This window comes from Nicotiana tomentosiformis, chromosome 1 (assembly GCF_000390325.3).
Source record: "Nicotiana tomentosiformis chromosome 1, ASM39032v3, whole genome shotgun sequence".
In the NCBI taxonomy this organism is placed as follows: domain Eukaryota; kingdom Viridiplantae; phylum Streptophyta; class Magnoliopsida; order Solanales; family Solanaceae; genus Nicotiana; species Nicotiana tomentosiformis.
Window position 1 is genome coordinate 72604526 of NC_090812.1, and position 21844 is coordinate 72626369.

Sequence of the window (21844 nt, forward strand, 5' to 3'; positions counted from 1 at the left end):
TTAACCTCGGGTTTTCGGATTTTTGGGGTTTTTCGGATTTTTTTTCATAAAGTCTTCATAGCACAAAACGTAAAATTTGTGCTCCAAATATTTTTTTAATCCTAGTAAGTCAGAACTATATAAGGTGTTTTTCAATAAAATAACTTAAATATGAGATGAGTCATGGCATTGTACTAAAATATATTCAACAATAAAGATAATAAAATCGCATAAAATAAATATTATTAATAAACCATAATAAAAATAAACATAATTTAAAATTATGACTAATAAGTACTATTATTTACATGACTAACCACTAAAAGAAAAATAAGTTATACATTTTATCTAAACCATGGAAAAACTAAAAAATATATATCCAACACTATTTTCATCCACAGTACAATTGAATTGAATGTATTTTATTAGCATTAGTATTGATTTGATTTTGGTTTAGGATTTATTTGAGTTACTAACATTTACGGATTATAAAACTTATTGGAGCATTCAAAAATTATAAGCCCAAGCTTGAAATAAGGGGTATTATCATTTTTAGCCCGCGCCAGAAATTATTTACATCTAGTAGCCGAAAAAGTATATAAAACTTGTATAATTTTTGTATATAACATACAAAATGTATATATATACAAAAAATATATAAATTTTATACATTTTTTCGGCTATTATTTTTACATCGGCTATACATTGTCATTTTTCCTTTAAATAATACGTTAAAAGATAAAATTATGAAAAAGCTTAAGAAATATTTATAAACTACACTACCATAAAAAATTTTATGTATTAAATATATTTAAAACTTATATACATATAATATCAGGTTGGTTTGGTTTCAGTTTGACATTTTTTAGTTAAAACCAAACCAAACCAAACCAAATATGGTCGGGTTTATTTTTCCAACACCAAACCATCAAACCAAAACATAGTCGGTTTTTTTTTCTTGTTTGACTCGGATTGTCGGGTTGGTGCGGTTTGTCAGTTTCATTTGTATACCTCTAAAAGCAATCATCACAATACTCTTTAATTACCAATACCAACATGTGCTTTGTTAAAGTTGATGAGTTTGTCTCCTTTGTTTTATCACGTTTGATGTTATAAGCAGAGCATTCTCAAAACTTTGATCCTTAAAGTAAATAGGAATAGATATGTACTTACAAATACAGTATGAAGAACATAGGTGATGGGAATACTTTATCACATTCAAGCCAGAAATTAACTGGCCAAATCCATGTGCATTAGCTTCCCACTGAATTTGGAATATATTTTTTGAGGCAGCTTTATTTTAGTTATTTTGTTTCCAATTTAACCTTTTCCTTCAACCACTTCAAACCTTTCAGTACTTCAAATCATAGCAGGAACTCATGCTCATCAAAGTCCATTATTAGTAGTAAAAGAAACCTTTTAGTAATAATATTTAGTTGGATGCTAAAATAGATAGGTCTGCTACAATTTTCAGTTCAGATGATAAGAAAAATTACAGCCTTAGGTTATGGAGTTGAGATAATTAAGCACCAGAAACAGAAGCACGTTATCTTATAGGAAAGAGGATACAATTCAACAGCCAGGCAACTTTTAGCCTGGACTCAAATTGGACAACAAATAGAGAATACATCAACTAAATCATCCAATTCCAGCATTGAATCAACTAAGGCCCTATGTTTTCTATATTGAGTGCCACATTCCCAATTTAAGTGGCATAACTAGTAGTAACTACATCTTGTTAATCCCAGTTGGCAGGAGTTGCAACTAGGATTCATTCCCCTTAGTAACAAACAGCTGCAAATCCAATCAACAATGTTGCTCACCCGCACACCATCAGAAATCTTTACACTATATGGTGTGGAAACAAAAGCTATCAATACGTGCTATAAAAGTGGAACCCGTGAATCAAAAATACTCCAGACAGTCCAATTCAGGACAGGCCTCTTTGACGCTTCAGTGCAAGGTGGCAGATAACTGAAATGTTGAAGCGCTTGAAGGTTTGTCTCAGCCACACTGTCTAGACACGGTACATCCAATATTCTCCAAAGCATGTTTCACATATTACTGCGCCTTTGCAAGTCCTCGAGTGGAGGGACCATGCAACAATTTCACAAATCCAAGAAAACTTAGCTTTCCATCTGTATGCCTTATCCAGTCATGTAGAACGGCATGAACTGGTACTGAAGGACCCAGTCCAAGTTCCTGAAAGCGAGATTTATCACAATTTCAGGCAGTAAACATGTCATGAAACATACAGTAAGTACTCAGTACACTCAAAAAGTCATATACAATGCAAACGCGAGAGCAGAACATGGCATTTGTAAGGAAACTTACAGATGCAAGTTCTTCTATCATAATAGCCCTATTGCCATCCTTCTCAAAAACTTCGTATGCACACCTAGCATGTTGTTCCCAGCGCTCAAGTGCCTCCAACTGATGAACACTTGAGGCAGCTGCGCAGAATTCTTCAAAATCCATCTTTCTATATTGAAGTGCATTTAGCTGTCAAAGATGACATAAAAAACAGTTATTCATAAGCTACAAGCACAGAAGAAGCAGGGAAACACACAAAGTGACAGTTATGTCAGTACCGAGGCAAGAAAATCCGGAATGCGCGACTCCTTCATAGCATCTGTTCCATATTTCATCAGCGCCTACATGGCACAAAAAGAGTAAGGAGATAAGACCTTCAGGCTTTAGCAAAAAACGCGGAAGAGCTGAAGATGAGAGAGTTGAGATACTAACTGATCTTATATTTTCTAGTTTTATGCTGCCATTTTTGTCTGGCTCCAGCAATGCAAATTGCTCCTTCAGGTAGAACAGTTCATCTGCTGTCAAAGTTTTCGACATTGCCTGCAAAGGCAAAAATATTAGTATCAATTTACCAAGTCAAATGTACCAAGACTATGAGCATCAGAGCTAATAAAAGAGGCAGAATCACCATATCAATTTACATAAATCAATAGAACTTTAGAAAAATTCAGGCATTAATCAGGTTAACTTTATCCCGAATACCTAGGGATTAAATTAAAGAGTTCCCTTTTTCACCTTTCAGAATTCTGGTAAAAGTACAACATAGAGCTTTATGAACCCACAATATGAGAAAGAAGCATAATATATGTTACGCGGCGCCTTCCTGAAGTTCCTTGGAAGGGCGACGTGAGGCTAAGCAACCGATGTCAGTGCGATTGCTGTCCGCCAACTGAGGTCCCCTCCGTACGCTAGACTAGATTGTCAGTGTCGTACGGGAAAACCAATGTCATGATTAATTGAAAGAGAGAGCAGAAAAGAGAATTGAGAATGAAAGAAAGCTTGATTGCATTGAATGAAAGCTATTACAGAAAAACAACACGGTGTCGGGGGGAGAGACACCAGTACAGAGAATTGTTTGCTTGCTTGAAAGTTTGATTGCTTGGTCCCCCTTAATAATGATTAAAAAAAATAAACCAAAGTTACATGACTAGACCTATGAAAGCTGGAAAATCACACTTAAAGAAAATGCAGTAAAACTATTCTATATTTACAATGAAAAGGACTTAGTCTTCTACAAAGCAGAAACAAGTCCGTTGGCAGCAACTTTGTCTTTAGCATCAGGGTCTGCGCGCGCGGCATTGTTGGCATTTGCCTGTGGCTGGGCGCTGGCGATGGCTATCGGTGGGGCGACAGAGGCACATGCGCGCTTGTCACTTGGAGCTGCCGAGACCACGGATCCGACCGTGGCGACGGGCGTTGGGAAGCTGGCCAGGACGCCACGGGGCGCGTCCAAAGGGTCATGGGGCATGGTTGGAAAGTCGCCCATGACATTCTCCCCCACCTGAGTTGGCGACGTCCTCGGCGCCTTCCTTGCAAGGTAATCATCAATCAGGCTCTTGTAGGCTTTGAGGTTTGTTCCCTCTCCCAAGTATTCTCCTCTGCATCACATCCCTACCATTTCACCAAGAACTCCTGGTGATCTTTTCTTGAGGCGTGAATCACTCGATCATCAAGAATAGCTTCAGCACGCCTTTTCCCGGTTGAATTGGGACCTCGAATACTTGGTATTGTGAGTTGGCTTCGTGAAGGATCCTCCACATCTTCCCGAAAAGGTTTCAGGAGACTGACATGGAAAACAGGATGGATTTTCCACCAAGCTGGGGTATCCACCCGGTATGCAACTTTCCCAATGCGCCTTTCAATGGACAAGGGTCCAATATATTTTTGCAATAGGCGAGGGTCATGGACCCCTGCAAACAAGTACCGCTTTGGGATTTTGACCATCACTTTGTCTCCCACCTGGTATTCCACAAAGCGGCGATTCTGATCAGCATGCCTCTTCATCCGCTTTTGGGCTTTGACAAGATAGCTCCGCACTATCTCCAAATTTTGCTTCCATTCTTTTGAGAAGCTGGCAGCCCGAGGAGATTTTGACATGTTTGGTGCGTTCACTGTGTGTGGGAGTAGCGGTTGCTGTCCGGTAACAATTTCAAAAGCGCTTTTGTTGGTACTTGAGCTCTTTTGTGAATTGAAACACAGTTGAGCAGCATCCAGAAGCTTCACCCAATTCTTCTGCGATCCGGTCACAAAGTGCCGGAGATATTCCTCTAGCATGCCATTGAATCGCTCCGTCTGGCCATCAGATTGCGGATGAAAACTTGAGCTATGACTCAATTTTGACCCGAGGCACTTAAAGAGTTGGGTCCAAAAATTGCTAGTGAAGCGTGAGTCGCGATCACTAACAATGTCTTTAGGTAAGCCCCAATATTTGACGACATGAGAGAAGAATAGTCGAGCTGTATCTTCTGCTGATATATATTGTGGGGCTGCTATAAAGGTAGCATACTTGGAAAACCGATCCACCACAACCAAGATAGTTGTGAGATCTCCGACCTTGGGCAATCCGGTGATGAAGTCCAGGGAAACGCTTTCCCAAGGTCTTTTTGGGACAGCTAGTGGTTCCAAGAGCCCTGCCTGCGTCAAGCGGTCTGACTTATCCTTCTGGCATACCTAGACAAGTCTTCACATACTGAGCGACGTCATCGACCATTTGAGGCCAATAATATGCACGGCGAAGCAATGCCATGGTGCGTTCCTCGCCGGGATGACCGGCCCACAAAGTATCGTGGCATTCCGCCAGAAGAGCCCTTCGCAGATCTCCTCCTTTAGGAACATAAAGTCGGTTCCCTTTCACTTTCAGGAAACCATCTTCGGTGAAGAACTGGCGAGTCTTGCCCTGTCCTACCAAATCAACCAAATACTATGCAGCAGGATCCTTGATGAGTAGATCCTGTATCTGGTCTTTTATGGTGGTGGTTACTTCGCTTCCCTTTAGGGCGGCGAGTACACACACCGATGCTAGATCAGCTCTCCGACCGAGTGCATTAACAACATGATTGGTCTTCCCACTTCGGTACTCCAGGTTGAAGTGAAATTCCGCTAGGAGTTCCTGCCACCTAGCCTGTCGACCATTCAGCTTTGGCTGGGTCATGAAATGGCTAACGGCTGTGTTGTCTGTCTTGACCACGAATGGGGCTCCCAGTAGATAATGCCTCCAAAGGCGTAAGCAATGAACGACAGCCAATAATTCTTTCTCATGGGCGGCATAGCGTCGCTCTGCATCCTTCAGTTTCCGGCTCTCGTACGCTACGGGATGCCCTTCTTGTAGCAATACTCCACCAAGTGCATAGTCGGAGGCATCCGTTTGCACTTCGAATGGCTTGGCCAAGTCAGGGAGGGCCAAGACTGGGCTACTAGACATAGCCATTTTCAATGCGTCGAAGGCCTCTGCCCGCTTGGGCCCCCAATCCCACGGTGTGACCTTCTTGAGAAGTTCTGTCAGCAGCACTGCAATGAGGGAGTAACTTTTCACAAAACGCCGATAGAAGTTGCATAGGCCAAGGAACGACCTCAAGGCGTGGATATCCTTAGGAGGCGGCCATTCTGTGATGGCCTGAATCTTCTGCTGGTCCATCTTGATCCGCACTTCCTCGATGACATGTCCGAGGAAGTCAATTTGTTTCTGAGCAAAGGAGCACTTGGATAGCTTCGCATATAATTCGTGCTCCCGCAATCGGGCTAGGACCTTCCGCAAATGCTCCAGGTGTTCTTCCAGTGTCTGGCTATATACCACAATGTCATCCAAATAAACCACGACGAATTCATCAATGTATTCTCGGAAGACTTGGTTCATCAAGGTGCAAAATGTGGCTGGCGCGTTAGTCAAGCCAAAGGGCATAACCAGGAAGTCGTACGACCCATATCTTGTCACACAGGTCGTCTTGTGCTCATCACCCTCGGCAATCCGAACTTGCCAATAACCTGTCCTCAGGTCTATTTTGGTGAATACCGTCGCACCACCCAGTCTATCAAACAAGTCTGCCATTAGCGGAATAGGGTACTTGTTTTTCACGGTGATTTTGTTTAGAGCCCGGTAATCCACGCAGAGTCGTAAACTACCATCATGTTTCTTTTGGAATAGCACAGGGGACCCGTATGGGGACTTGGAGGGCACGATGATCCCTGTGTCTAGCATTTCCGTCAATTGTCTTCGAAGCTCGGTGAGTTCGGGTTGTGATATTCTGTACGGCGCCCGGGCAGGTGGCTTCGCACCCGGCACCAACTCAATCTCATGGTCCACAGTTCGCCTAGGCGGAAGACGCTTTGGCATGTCTTGTGGCATGATGTCTTCAAATTCCAGAAGCAACTCCTTCACGGGTGCAGGAATCGGACCCGAGGAGCGTTCTATATCTTCCATGCAGAGGGTAGCCAGGAACGTGGGTTCATGTCTTTTTACCCCTTCTTCAACTGCAAGGCCGAGATGTTCTCGGCGGCCATCTTCATGGGAATGCACGGAATAATACAAGGCTTAGCTCCATTTTCTCCCATCATCAGTAGCAAGTCTGCATATGGTGCGGGCATGGTATTGGTCTGTCTCAGGAATTCCAACCCCACTATCAACTCGAAGTCATCTATGATCACCACGCGCAGGTTAAACTTTCCTTCATAAGGGCCAAGTTTCACCGGTACTTCTTTGGCTATTCCACCCACTGGCTGAGGTGGTGAGTTGATAGCCTTGACACGACCTTTGCCCTTTCCTACAACTAGGCCAAGGCGCTCCACCTGAGTCGAAGCTAAGTAGTTGTGGGTAGCACCCGTGTCTATCATCACCCGAATGGGTTTGCCATTTACCTTCATGTCAACGAACATTAAGGTCCTCTCTTGATGAGGAGGAGTCCTCTCGTTCGCCTTCTTTTTCCCTTTCTTGGTGATTGGACAGGGGTCCTCCTTCTTACGGATACCAGCACTAGTTCCCGCTAGAGGCTCAGAAATAGAGCCAACAATGGCATTGAATGCACCAACTGGTTTGGTCTGGTCCGCATCATCGGCATCGTCATCCGTCCCATCCTCAAAAGCTTGATGGGCGTTCATCTGTGCATGTGGGCATTCATTATTCCAATGTGGTCCGCCGCAACGACGACATCCTGAGGGGGGTTTCCTCCCCCGATCATTGTTGTTAGATGCAGCGCTAGTACTGCCTAGGAGGGAGCCTTAGATTTGGTTGCACTCCGGTCTCCTCCACTTCTGCTAGGACCACCAGTGTTCGGCTGGCCTCCTTTGTATCCTCGTCGGACAGGCTGTTGAGGCCTGTCCTTCCGGGCTTCCACTTGATAATCCCCAAGGCACTCTGCTGCTTGGATTGCCTTAGGTAACGTGTCTATCCTTTGTCTTTGCAACTCCATACAGGCATAAGGTTTCAACCCTTCCAGGAAGGTGAAGAGTTTGTCTTTGTCCCCCATGTCGCGGATGTTCAGCATGAGCGCAGAGAATTCCCCGCACGTAATCCCGCACTGATTTGGTTTGGCGGAGCTCCCGTAGCTTTCTCCTAGCCTTGTACTCAACATTTTCGGGGAAGAACTGTAGACGTATGGCTGCCTTCAGTTCTGCCCATGTCTCGAGGGCATCTTCACCAGCCTTGATGGCTTCGTATATCACCCGCCACCAAAGTTTGGCATCAGATACATGGCAGCAATTGCTACCTTCTTAGCTTCTTCTAGGCCCCCTACGGCATTGAAGTATTGTTCGATGTCGAAGATGAAGTTTTCCACTTCTTTGGCATTCCGAGCTCCACTGTATGGCTTTGGCTCAGGAATTTTCAGTTTTTGGGCCACAGGAGCGAGGTTCACAATACCCCCAATTTGGTTTCCACCTCCTCGAAGCAGGCCTTGTAAAGCAGCATTGACAACGTTGAGTTGGCCTGTCAAGTTGTCTATAGTTTGTTGCATGGCAGTCACCTTGTCTGCCTCTTGTGCCCTGTTGGCTAAATCCTCGGCGCGCTCCTGTTGGAGGACCTCAAATTTACCAAAAATTTCGGCTGCCTCTGTGGCTGCCGTTTGCCGGTCTCCTTCAGAGTCGCGACTGATGTTTTCTATGTCAACTTCGGCCTGGATCAGTCTGCGGTCCATGTCGTCCAACCTTTGCACTAGGCTGGACTTTAGGTCAGGCACCATTTCCACGATGGGCCGTAATGCGTCAACCGTTCCCTCAAGGGTCGCGATGGGATCCCCATAATTCACCATGGTCAGAAATGGTGGTAATTGCAATGTAATCCCTCGTCCGATGTCGAGCCTAGGCTCTGATACCAACTGTTACGCGACGCCTTCCTGAAGTTCCTTGGAAGGGCGACGTAAGGCAAAACAACACGGTGTCGGGGGGAGAGACACCAGTACAGAGAATTGTTTGCTTGCTTGAAAGTTTGATTGCTTGGTCTCCCTTAATAATGCTTAAAAAAATAAACCAAAGTTACATGACTAGACCTATGAAAGCTGGAAAATCACACTTAAAGAAAATGCAGTAAAACTACTCTATATTTACAATGAAAAGGACTTAGTCTTCTACAAAGCAGAAACAAGTCCGTTGGCAGCAAATTTGTCTTTAGCATCAGGGTCTGTGCGCGCGGCATTGTTGGCATCTGCTTGTGGCCGGGCGCTGGCGATGGCTATCGGTGGGGCGACAGAGGCACATGCGCGCTTGTCACTTAGAGCTGCCGAAACCACGGGGCCGACCGTGGCGACGGGCGTTGGGAAGCTGGCCAGGACGCCACGGGGTGCGTCCAAGGGGTCATGGGGCATGGTTGGAAAGCCGCCCATGACATATCATTTGATTTTCTTGTCGGAACATCTAAACTAAACCATGTAAGAGTGATACGCATCCTGAAAGTTGTCCAAGTGAACTTATCGAGACTAACAGCTCAAGAGTGAAGAAACAAAATCAGTAGGAACAAGTTACTTTAGCCTCTATCTCTTTTCCCATCGTGGAATAATAATCTATCAAGATAATTTCAAAGGTTAAAAGGGATTTAGCAGATATATTCACCAAACTAGTTTATTTTATCCTAGAAAGATTTTAGTGTCGTCACGTTCAAGATGAATTAGCGCAACGGCTGCGTCCGAGACCCAAGAACTACCGACAAATTGTACAGCTTCATGAATGCAGAAGAATTATCATGTTATATCCTCTTCGGTTATTCGTTTATTCCTCGACCTCTCTCCTTGGATAAGTTTCTTATTGGTGATAATGGGCAGGTGCTTCATAGATCCCATGACTATCCTGTCACAATCTATGTAATTCAGACTCAAGGAAGTAGCTAACAGTAAAAATCTTAAAGTAAAACAAGTTACTTTAGCCTCAATCTCTTTTCCCATCGTAGAATAATAATCTATCAAGATAATTTCACAGGCTAAAAGGGATTTAGCAGATATATTCACCAAAAACAACAACCCAGTTGAATCCCACAAGTGGGGTCTGGGGAGGGTAGTGTCAAGTGTGTACGCAGACCTTACCCCTGGGAAGGTAGAGAGGCTGTTTCGAATAGACCCTCAGCTTAGCAGATATATTCACCAGACTAGCTTCTTTTATCCTAGTAAGACTTTATTGTCATCACTTTCAAGATGAATTAGGACAACAGCTGCGTCCGAGACCTAAGAACTACCGAAAACTATACAGCTGCGTCCGAGACCTTAGAACTACCGAAAACTATATAGCTTCGTGAATGCAGAAGAATTATCATGTTATTTCCTCTTCGGTTATTCGTTTATTCCTGGACCTCTCTCCTTAGGTAAGTATCTTATTTGTGATAACGGGAAGGAGCTTCACAGATCCCATGACTATCCAGTTACAATCTATGTAATTCAGAATCAAGGAAGTACCTAACAGTAAAGATCTTATAGTAAAACACCCCTGGAACTAAAAAAGGTTTTAAGAAAAAATGGAATTGCTTTTCAGGAGAACAGGCACTGCCCCAAAATCAAAGCAACTTGTCCATTCCCGATGACTAATACCTATGGCAATATAAGCTTTTTTTCTCACATATCCCTGATAATGGGTGAGACATATCTTTCTTTTTTATAAGTAATTGGTGAGATTTATCCTGTATTCTACACCGCATAACTGCACGGATTGGGGTAGAAGGTTCACCGAACCCTTAGAGGACACCCAAAGTGTCTTTTTTCAGTGAAATCTTGCTACAAAATCCTGTCTTTTAATGACAACACTGCTTCTTGACCTTGAAATCAAATCTGGTTTTAACAACACTCCCCTGAAAGTCTCCTGCTTCTCTTGGTTAGTGGCTAGGGAGGCCTGCTGCACTCAAAACAACCTTCAGCAAAGAGGCTTTCAAACTCTAGTAGATGTCCTCTGTGAAGACCATCTTGAAGAAGAAAATCACCATTTTCTTCACTGCAACGTCACTTCTCAATTGTGGAGTTTATTTTTGCTATTCTTGGCATGAGTTGGACTATCCCACTCTCCTCTCAAGAGTTCCTTACTTGCTGGAACAGAGATGGTGTCCACAAAAAATCCCTCAAAATTTGGAATACTATACCCCAAGTTATTTGGTGTACTCTCTGGGCAGAAAGGAAAAACAGATTTTTTTAAGGCAACAAGAGAACTACTTATCCTTTAGTTTAGAGCTTTTTCTCTGCTAGCTTTTTGGTGCAAACAGGTCTTTGTACAGGATATTAATTCCTAGTTAGATATGATAGGGGAGCTGCACAACTTGTAACTATGTTTTGACGCACTAGCTTACTGCTTATTATCCACTATAGTTGAATACCTTATCACTTATCAAAGAAAGTGTCAATGCTCCTCTATAAATGATTACCTTATCGAAAAAACTTACCAAAGAAAGTAATCGCAGAATTTATTTAAAGACAAAAAGGAAAGGTGGCTTAAAAACCTTATAAACTATTTGTTTTTGAGAATAAAACCCTTATAAACTATTTCAAAACCTAAAACCAAAAGATAGGAAGAAATAAATAGATAAGCTATCAAGGGCAGAGACAGATATATCAGGTTCTATTAATTGTTCCAGCTAAATAATATACACACCCTTAAAGCAGCCTTACGCAAAGAGGATGATCGCATATATGCTTTCATGAGTCGAAATATAAGAACATCAAGTGGTAGTTTTGCACCACTGTGATTCCGCATCCAAGGATGACCTGCACAAGGGGGTGATTAGAAGAGGCTATTTAAAGAAAGAGAATGCCAAAAAAAAATCACAGGAGAAAACACTTACATAATGCTTGAGCAGCACTCATTCTTTTCCTAGGATCTTTATTCAATAGTCGCTTGACAAAATCTTTAGCCTCCGAAGTTAGTGTAGGCCAAGGTGCTTCATCATAAGTTGGATCAGCCTTTAAAACAGCCCTGAAGATTCCAGACTCTGTGCGAGCCCAAAATGGACGACTACCACACAGAAGAATATATGCTATCACACCTATACTCCACACATCAGCCTCTGTACCATATGATCTGTGAAGAACTTCTGGTGCTACGTAATATGCACTTCCAACAATGTCATTAAGCTTTTCATCTGCATTCATCGTATTTAAAGCATTTAATGGAGAAGGCAAATATCTCTTTGATTGGTATAGAGAAGACAAAGAAATCATACAAATATGCATGATGAAAACCAACCTGGTCTCACAAAATCTGATAAGCCAAAATCTATAGCTTTTAACTGCGAAGATTCATCCTTCGACGAAAACAAAAAATTCTGAAGGAGGACATGGAAAAAATGAGATACTTTTGTAACTAGTGAAAATAAAAAAAGTATAACTAGTGTTCTAATTTGCAAGGCCAGTTTGAGGAATCTGTTTACCTCAGGTTTAAGATCACGGTGCACAACACCCTGGAGATGACAGAATGCAACAACATTCAATATCTGTACCATAACGGCCTTTGCATCCTCTTCTGAGTACTTCCCGCCGCTACCAAAAGAAATGAGAAGGAAATAAAATAGTATACCCAAAAAGTTAACTTAGAAAAGACAAATCCATAAATTAGAAGTCAAATTCCGTAAATTAACCAAAGACATACCGTGCAAGTATTCTATCAAGGAGCTCTCCTCCTTGGCATAACCTAAACAGAAATTTTTCAAGAGTTCACTTACTTTCATATCCTTAAAAGACCATGCTAGGGATTCAAAACAAATTCTTCTAAAGCCTGATGCTATAAAGGTTTAGGGTCATGCACTTTCTTTGAGTAGCTAAGTTGTGGCTTAATACCAAAACTTTCCTCCATGTTGAGCTTACATGAATTATCCCCTGACCAGAAGCATCACTAAGACAGACAGGAAAAACCTTACAGCAAAATAGATTTAGATCTCACTAATGTGTGGTTAAGAATCTTACTCCATCACTACATAGACATTATCCTGATCTTCAAATGCATCATAGAATTGTATCAGATTGTTATGTCCTGTTAAGGCGCGCAAAATTTTAACTTCCCTTCTAACATCCTCGATGGAAATAGCTGTTGTCATCTGAAAGGCAACAAAATTGGAGTAAATTGATAGTCAGCTGTTAAGAGGGTAAGATACAGTGAAGAATTGCATCTGTCAAAACTTAAAACCCCAAAAGTGAATTCATTATAGTGTTACAAATATAACGGGTCATAAATAAATGTTAGCAACAATGTAACTCCATCTGTAAGCTACAAAACATGATATGGTCTCATGAGATCAGGTAGAAAAATTTCACTAAACCTATCTACTACCAAAACCTTTTCTTTTGTCCCTCAAAGTAGTCAGCTATAGAATCTTTTTAAGCACCTCAATAGTTATTCTCATGAATTTATACAGTCTTTCTGTCTACTAGCAAAGCAGAAGCTCCTCCAACATAAATATCTACTTTTTCGATAATTATAGATAAGCAGAATGAAGCATAACAGTGTGATTGAATCTCTCATTCGGTCTAAGACATGATATTTTTCCCTTCAAAGATTATATAAGATCATTTTGTATATTATTTCCTTATATGAAACACCCTGTGACTGAATAAGATTTCATATTACAGAGTGAGTCATACTGGGTATGTTGTTGTTGTTGTTGTAGAGTGAGTCATGTCATCACCTCAAAGCGACAAGAATATTGGCTGCAGGAACCGATGTTAAGTTTCTAACACCAACGGGATATAAAGATACCAGTTGCAGCCTCCTCAATGATAAGGCCAAAAGTATCAGATTAAAGTTTGTTAGTCATTATGTAAATGCTCAACTTGCTTGAAATTTTGTCACTTGGTGTAGGCCTGTCTAAACCATGCGGGATTCATGATTTCTGATTACATTTGATTTGGTACGTCATGTTCTAGCATAATCGTAGTGATATCTTTTTCCTAGTGATGATACTGGCACCTTTTAAAGAGGAGTTCTTGGAGCGAGAAGATAATCATATGCAGTGTTCCTTTTTTTTTTTGGGTTGATAATTACAATGTTCATCAGTTTTTAAAGCAGTGACTAGCATCAGTCACATAGGAAAGTCAGCCCTTGAAGTTCTGAGAAAGATATGAATAGTTTAACTTGCATAGGTGATTTTGTGAACCAAAAAAGTAAAAATCTTTAGGAGTCAGACCGGGGACTCTATACTAAGCAAGTTTGCTAATTGATTTATGTTTACATCAAAGGAAATGGACAAGAGATTGCACAATTCTATAATGCTCACCAACTCCTCAATATTTAATAGTGTAAGCCACTATACTCTTTTCAAACATTTCATGGACCCCAATAAACTTCAATTGGAATTTTTAACAAAAGCTACTACTAAAAGCCAAGACTAACACAGCACTTACTAGCAATTTCCTAGAAAGGGAGTGCTTATGCCCACACAAAAAAAGAAAGGGATTTTGAATTTTTTTTAAAAAGGTAGCAGAAGAATCTTGAACTTTGATTTTGAATCACACCAGTTTTAAGTGAAAAACCCCCAAATTCACAAGATAAAAGGGGAGAATAAAATAAAGAATTAAAATACATGTGGGCGGTGGGAGAATTAAGGGAGCAAGAGGATGATCTACTCATCCCACCCCACAAGGAAGTGAGGCAGAGAAAGAGATAGAACAAAACTTAAACCCAACACAATTTTAATCAACGGAAATAAATTCCTAAAAGAACCAACTTTTCTCAACATAGACTTCAAGGATCAGAGATGTAAGTTATTCAAAGCACATATATACTTCAATGCAGTATAATCATAAGGAACAAGAAAGAGAGAAAGGAGTGACCTTGGCTTTTGGAATGACCTTTACAGCAACTTGTTGACCCTTAAGTTCACCTTTCTTAGCAATAGCAGAACAAGTATACCCAAAATGGCCTCTACCCACTTCATCCCCAACCTCATACTTATTCTTAAACTGCTTAGAAAAACCAAAACTCTTATCCAAGTTAGCACCCTCAGTTTCCTCTCCTTCAGGAATAGCAGCAGCATTAGGCTTTACACTACCGTGCCGCCTCAAAAGCAAAGCCTTTATGTGTTTTGCCGGAGAAGGAGGAGGAAAAGGCCGCTTAAATAACCTCGCCGGAGTAGAATTACCACTTTTAGAACCAGAAGACTGACGGGCAGGAGATTTCTTGGATAGAAAATAACGAGCGGGACTAGGTGAGTAAAAAGGGAAAAAAGGTGACTTTTTTACTTCATTGTTGTCCTTCTGTGGGTTTGGAGTTTCCGGTGGTGGAAGGATTTCGAGGGAGTCTTTTGGGGAATAAGGATTGGGTTTATTCGGAGGCTTTGAGGTACAAGCACCCATGGTTATTGGAACAGAATCTTAGAGGGAAAACATAGTAAAATTCAAGAATCAAGAACAACGGTGTGAAAAAAGTAGAGATTTAGAAGATTAAGATTTCCTGAGGGAAGAAAAAAACTGTATGTATATGTAATGTATGGGTGGATGGATGTTAAGAGGGATGGGTAGCTCCGTTATAATGGATGGACGGGGACTGAAGGAGGAGCTGAATTAGAGTACTTGTACCTTTATGTCGAAAGCCACGCGTCATCCACGTGAGAATTTACTCCCCAAATTAACTACGCCCTAATTGGCTCCACTCTCCTGTGGTCAAGTCTTGTTAATTATCTGAATCGTCAACTCCAATTTTTTGGTTAAAAATTAGCTCGCATGTTTAGTTTTTCTAACCATCTACATATATTATATATTTATTTATACACATATAATAAATAAAATATACATATATTATAATTTCATCTACTATTTTTATTTTAAGTTATTGAGTAGACGACTATTTGGGTTAATTCTTCTAAAAATTACTCTAAATAAGTACTTTTCTTTTCTACCGTATTGTACCTCATTGTGGCTTTTATAAATTATTATGGCAAGAATTTATTCACACCCGATACTTGTATAAGTATAACATATATACTTATTATTAAACTATATTAAATATTATAGATTCTTGTTGTAATTTTTGATTGCTAAGATTACATTAATTAATTTGGTATAGGGGTGTAGCAAGTAAGTAAAAATGTACATTATTAACCGTAGTTGGTATGGAAATCTCCTATATTTTATAAAGAAATCCCTGATTTTGAGACTACTTAAGAGCCTTGGACATTAAAAAATATCAAAAAAATTTAAAATCAATGTTTGGTTATACAATTAACTAATCTTTTTGAAGATGAGCTTTAAAAAATTTTGAAGATGAGTTTAAAATTTGAAAAAGTAGTCTTTACCTATTTTTTACTAATAGTTTACTCTCACAAACCTATAATATTTTTTCAAATGAAATGCATATTCAAACATAATTTTAATTTTTAAATACTTCTTTTAATTTAACTTCAAAAAATTACCTTTTTCAAATCTTACATTATTATGTCCAAACGACTACGTAATCTTTCTTATTTATAGTATTTATAGATGGTTTGGATGCGAGTCACTAGTCAATGAGAAAATCTTCTATATATTATTAAAAGGAAAGGAAAAAACCCTCTCCTTAAGACAAGTGACAACCTAGAAAAAAGTTACATGACATAAGTAGTTAATAATTAGTTATTTAGTTAATAATTAATTATTAGTTATTATTTTTGAATTTAAATATCTATAAAATAATAAAATAAAATTGGTTACTGTCCATTCAAATTGAAAAGTAGTTTCAAGTTGGAATTTTTTAATTTTTTAAAAATAAAAAACTAAAATTAGTAAAAATAAAAAACTACCAATTTAAAATTTCTTTGTTTTTTTTTCTTTTTAAAAATAAAAAGTTTATTCAGATAATATTATTGAGAATAGTAGAATAAAAAAAAATATGTATCTTTTATTATATTATAAAAATAAAGTAGCATACAAAAATTAAATAAAGTAATATGCTAATAAAAGTTTCTATTAACAATGCAATAATACTAAATATTGGATAATCTATCTATCTATCTATCTATATATATATATATATATATATATATATATATATAAGGAGAGAAAAAATTACTCTCTTTAAGACAAGTGACACCCTAGAAAAAAGTCACATGACATAAGTAGTTAATAATTAGTTATTGATTATTATTTTTGAATTTAAATATCTATAAAAAAATAAAATAAAATATTTTATAATTAAAAATGAAAATTAAAAAAAACAATGTCCATTCAAATTAGAAAGTAGTTTCAAGTTGGAGTTTTTAAATTATTTTAAAATACAAAACTAAAATTATAAAAAATAAAAAACTGCCAATTTAAAATTTCTTTGTTTTTTAATAATTTTTGTTTTTCTTTTTAAAAATAAAAAGTTTATTTATTCAGAAAATATCATTGAGAATAATAGAATAAAATATAAAATAAAATAATATGTATCTTCTATTATATTATTAAAATAAATTAGCATACAAAAATTTAATAAAGTAATATGCTAATAAAAGTTTCTATTAACAATGCAATAATACTAAAAATTGGATAATCTATATCTATATCTATATATTATTAAAAGGAGAGGAAAAAACCCTCTCCTTAAGACAAATGGCAGTCTAGAAAAAAGCCAGATGGAATAAGAAGTTAATAATTAGTTATTAATTATTATTTTTGAATTTAAATATCTAAAAAATAATAAAATATTTTATAATACAAAACAAAAATTAAAAAAAAACTATCCATTCAAATTGGAAAGTAGTTTCAAGTTGGAGTTTTTAAATTATTTTAAAATAAAAAACTAACAATTTAAAATTTCTATATTTTTTTAATATTTTTTTTTCTTTTTAATAATAAAAACTTTATTTATTCAGAAAAACTTATTGAGAATAATAGAATAAAAAAAAAATATGTATCTTCTATTATATTATAAAACAATTATCATACAAAAATTTAAATAAATAATATGCTAATAAAAGTTTCTATTAACAATGCAATAATACTAAATATTGGATAATATAATAAAGAAAAATACATAACAAAAAAGTTATTCGATGCCTATATAAGTCTCATTAATTTAGTAGAGATTTTATTCATTAAATTTCAGATAATATTATTGAGAACAATAGGATAAAATTTAAAATAAAAAAAATATTTTAAGAGTAATAAAATATATATCTTCTAATATATTAAAAAAAAGAAAGTAATAGATAAAAATATTAAATAAAGTAATATGCTAATAGAAGTTTCTATTAATAATGCAATAATACTAAATATTTGATAATATAATAAAGAAAAATACAGAACAAAAAAGTTATTCAATGACTATACAACTCTCTATAATTTAATAGAGATTTTATTCATTAAAATTCAGATAATATTATTGAGAACAATAGGATAAAATTTAAAATAAAAAAATATTTTAAGAGTAATAAAATATATATCTTCTATTATATTATAATGGTAGACAAAAATATTAAACAAAGTAATATGCTAATAAATTTTTTATTAACAATGCAATTATATTCAATATTGGATAATATAATTAAAAAAATACATATAAAAAAAGTTATTCGATGACTATATAAGTCCCTTTAATTTGATAGAGATTTTATTCATTAAAATTCAGATAATATTATTGACAACAACAAAATAAAATTAAAAATTAAAAATATTTCAAGATTAATAAAATATAAATATCTTCTCTAATATTACAAAAAGAAATCGAGTAGACAAAAATATTAAACAAAGTAACATGCTAATAAAAATTTCTATTAACAATGTAAAAATACTAAACATTGGATAATAGAATAAAGAAAAATATATGACAAAAAAGTTATTCAGTGACTATATAAGTCCCTTTAATTTAATAGCAATTTTATCATTGGGGTATATCACAGTGACAAATAAGATAACAATTAAAATTTAGTAAAGCAATACGATCTAATTTGTTCAAACAAGCCCGATCATAATTTAATTTAATTAATATTTTTTTAATATTGAACTACTAGTATTTTTTAAAAGTAATTTCTGTTAAGCTTTTAGAACATCTCTTTTTATTCTCTTTCCTTTTTGGGAAAAAGGCCAGATGTGTCCCTCTACTTTAGTAAATTGTCCACGTTTATACCTAGTTTTACTATCGGTCCAAATAAATCCCTACCGTTAAAAAAGTAAACAAAAACACCCACAATCCTAACGTTTGTCCACTGTGGCAAAGGATCCCAGAATAAAAAATGCCACGTAATTAATTCTAAATTTTTATTCTTTTTCATTTTCTTCTTTTTCTCTCTTATTTTCTCGAACATATGAATCTCTTGCCCTCCACCATTAGAGCAACCTTAACAACTAAACCCATGAAAGAATTGGGTATCTAAGACTTTGCGGCAGCACCTTGAACCATCGTCCTCCACCTTGAACCACTAACCTTCCACCACCATTTTCAACCTCTGTCGTCTTTCTCTCATATTTCAAAAAATCGCTAGTCTTCATTTGTTAAAATTGCTAGTCTTCACTGTTTCTTAAAACAAAAAGAACTCAAAAACTGAAATTACTTGCTATTTTCCTTGGTTTTATTAATAAACTGTATAGTTTTATTTAGATTAGGAGTATCCATTAAAGAAATGAACCAACAAAATAGTGTGAAAGAAAATATTGCAAACCAACGTAAAGTAGATAACAACTTTTCAACCATAATGTATAGGACTAAAAATTACAGGCCAAAACGCACAGCGACAGGGGGCCGGAACCGGAACAAGACAAAGTTAAAGGGGAAGATATCAAGATGCTGCTACCAATAACGACAGATGCCAGAACAACTTCCGGCAATATAATGATGGTGGAGCCACTTCCATCCCGTCTTTATGATTTTTGTACAGATCTATGTGTGTGTATGTGTTTTCCCAATCTACTATTTTTGGGGCCAATGGTGCTCGCCGGTATTTTAATTTTTTTACCAGGATCTGAATATGGGTAGGCAAAGAAGGTGAATCATGGTCAAAGAGTTTTTGAGTCTGGTGGCTTCCGATAGTGTTCAGACAGATCTAATTTCTAGTGGTGGCGGATATTTTTTGGTAGGTGGCAGGCGGATATAGTAGGAGGGAGAGAGAGAGATTGTTTCTAGAGGTTAGCCGGCCGGTTGATATCGCCGGCACCAGCAACTGCTATAGGAGAGGGACCATTTTTTTCGGTGAAATTTTCCACTATAATGGTGGAGGGCAACTGGGCAGGGAGAGAAAGGAAGGGATTCTGATGGTAGGGAAAGGGATAGAGAAAAAAAAGAAAGGAAAAATATAAGAATTTAGAATGAAAAAGAAATATTAACAAAAAAAGGTAAGGGGTGGGTTATTTAATTACGTGGTATTTTTTATTATGGGTTGGGGGTGTTTTTGTCTCTTTTTTAACGGTAGGGACTTATTTGGACCGATAGTAGAACTAAGTATAAATGTGGACAATTTACTAAAGTAGAGGGATAAATCTGACCTTTTTCCCTAGTTTGACTGAATGTCGTAGGTCTTGTCTCATCGTTAAAGTTGGAAAAAGCTACCTCACTCAAATTTGAGGGAATGGGCATATGACTATTTACAATGTTGCAATTAAGAAAATATCCTTTTTAAATTTTTTATGTATAAAAGATATATCTCTTGCGTGTAAATATAAATCTCACTTATGTAAACAAAGAAAAGAAGATAGGATCATATAATTAAAAGTAAATTTGTAAAAACCCACAAAATCATTTGACCTGAATTTCACGGACAAAGATGAAAATTAAAATAGCTTTAAAGTGGTAATCCATATGAATAGGGATTTATACTTCAAGACTTATATATAGAAATATAGATTTAGAAAATGAAATATATGAAATACATAAAACTTTGCGAGCGATCTTTTATATGTGATAATAAATTCGCTCAAGACAGATTAAAGGGTAAAAGATCATCAGTAAAGTTTTAAATATGTAAATGAGCTTTCGGGACAAGTTTAAGAGGGAAAATTTGTACTTTCCCTAGAGCATATTGTGACTCTTTGTATTCGTGCTTAGATAAAATTTGAACATGTCCTTGTTGCTCAATTGATCTCCTTGGCTTCGTGGATGTATTTAATGTTTTTAATTCTAACTTCTAAGATGGAGTAGTTCTTAATCGGTCACGTCCAGCGATCCTTAATTGGACGAGTATAAGTTGCATTAACGGTATATAAATAATTTATACCATCAAGTTACTTACAAAATAATTACAAATATTCTCTATACAAACATTAATTGATAATATACATGGTAAAATTATACTAATAGTGAAAAGAAAATTACAGTGGTAGTTTTTCATGGGATATCCGAGAAGGGGCACTGTGAGTCTGTGATAGTAGTTATCATATGTCAAAGATACAAGTTTTTCAGTATTAATATGTTGTTCTCATTCGTGAATTGATGACTGATCATAACATAATTTGTCGTGACACAACGACGATGCTTGAATTTTTTCACTTAAGCATATTTAATTTTCATTTATTTCCAACTAGTGAGTTGTGTTACAGTTTTAGTGTAAAACAGCTAGAATTAGTTCAGCTAAAAGAACATGCTATCCGTATGTACAAGTTGATGAAAATCAAATTTTCTTCTTTTTATATCATACTCCATAAAAGAGGAGGACAAAAGGGGTGTAAGGTGACATTAATTAGTAGTTTATACCAGAAATAAAAAGGAAGTTTGTTAACTGTTTCCTTCGAACTTAAATTCTTACTATTGATCAAAGTCAAGGACTGCATAAAGGATCTTATTTTCACTTGGATTTCTTCATTAACCTTTTTAAATCCATTTCACACTCAACTCCAATGATTATTTTTGTCATTTTATAGGGTTTATCATGAACTTATAAGAACTCAAAGATCAATAGTATAGGATATATACTTCAATTTTTTTTTATAGTATTTTTAAGTTATTCCAAACAGATCCTTTAGCAATTTAGTTTTGCAAGCTCGTTTTTATAATTGCAAAAATCTCCACAGATGGTACTACAATTAAGCCAAGAATTTCCCTTCAAATACGTCATTAAGATTCTTTAACAACAATCTTTATATATTTTTAACAAGAAAGAGTGAGAATAAAGAGATTAATAGTGAAATTGTTAGGAAATGTGTTTTACAATCTGACCATGTGGAGAGAGACCAAATCCCCATAAATCATGATCCAACTAAAAGTCATGGAGAGACTTTATTAT

General features: G+C 36.8%; 1 protein-coding gene across 1 annotated transcript; it reads right to left on the reverse strand.

Annotated features, from left to right (window-relative positions):
* Positions 1-1501: 1501 nt before the first annotated feature.
* On the reverse strand, positions 1502-15216 carry LOC104119978 (CDPK-related kinase 5-like). Its single transcript, XM_070185085.1, has 11 exons — positions 14511-15216; positions 12648-12778; positions 12334-12375; positions 12116-12224; positions 11932-12010; positions 11531-11827; positions 11341-11453; positions 2725-2832; positions 2571-2633; positions 2314-2481; positions 1502-2181 (listed from the first exon to the last, which is right to left on the reverse strand). Exons 1-11 carry the CDS (start codon positions 15030-15032, stop codon positions 2041-2043), a joined length of 1773 nt encoding a protein of 590 aa, XP_070041186.1. The 5' UTR covers positions 15033-15216; the 3' UTR covers positions 1502-2040.
* Positions 15217-21844: the final 6628 nt, after the last annotated feature.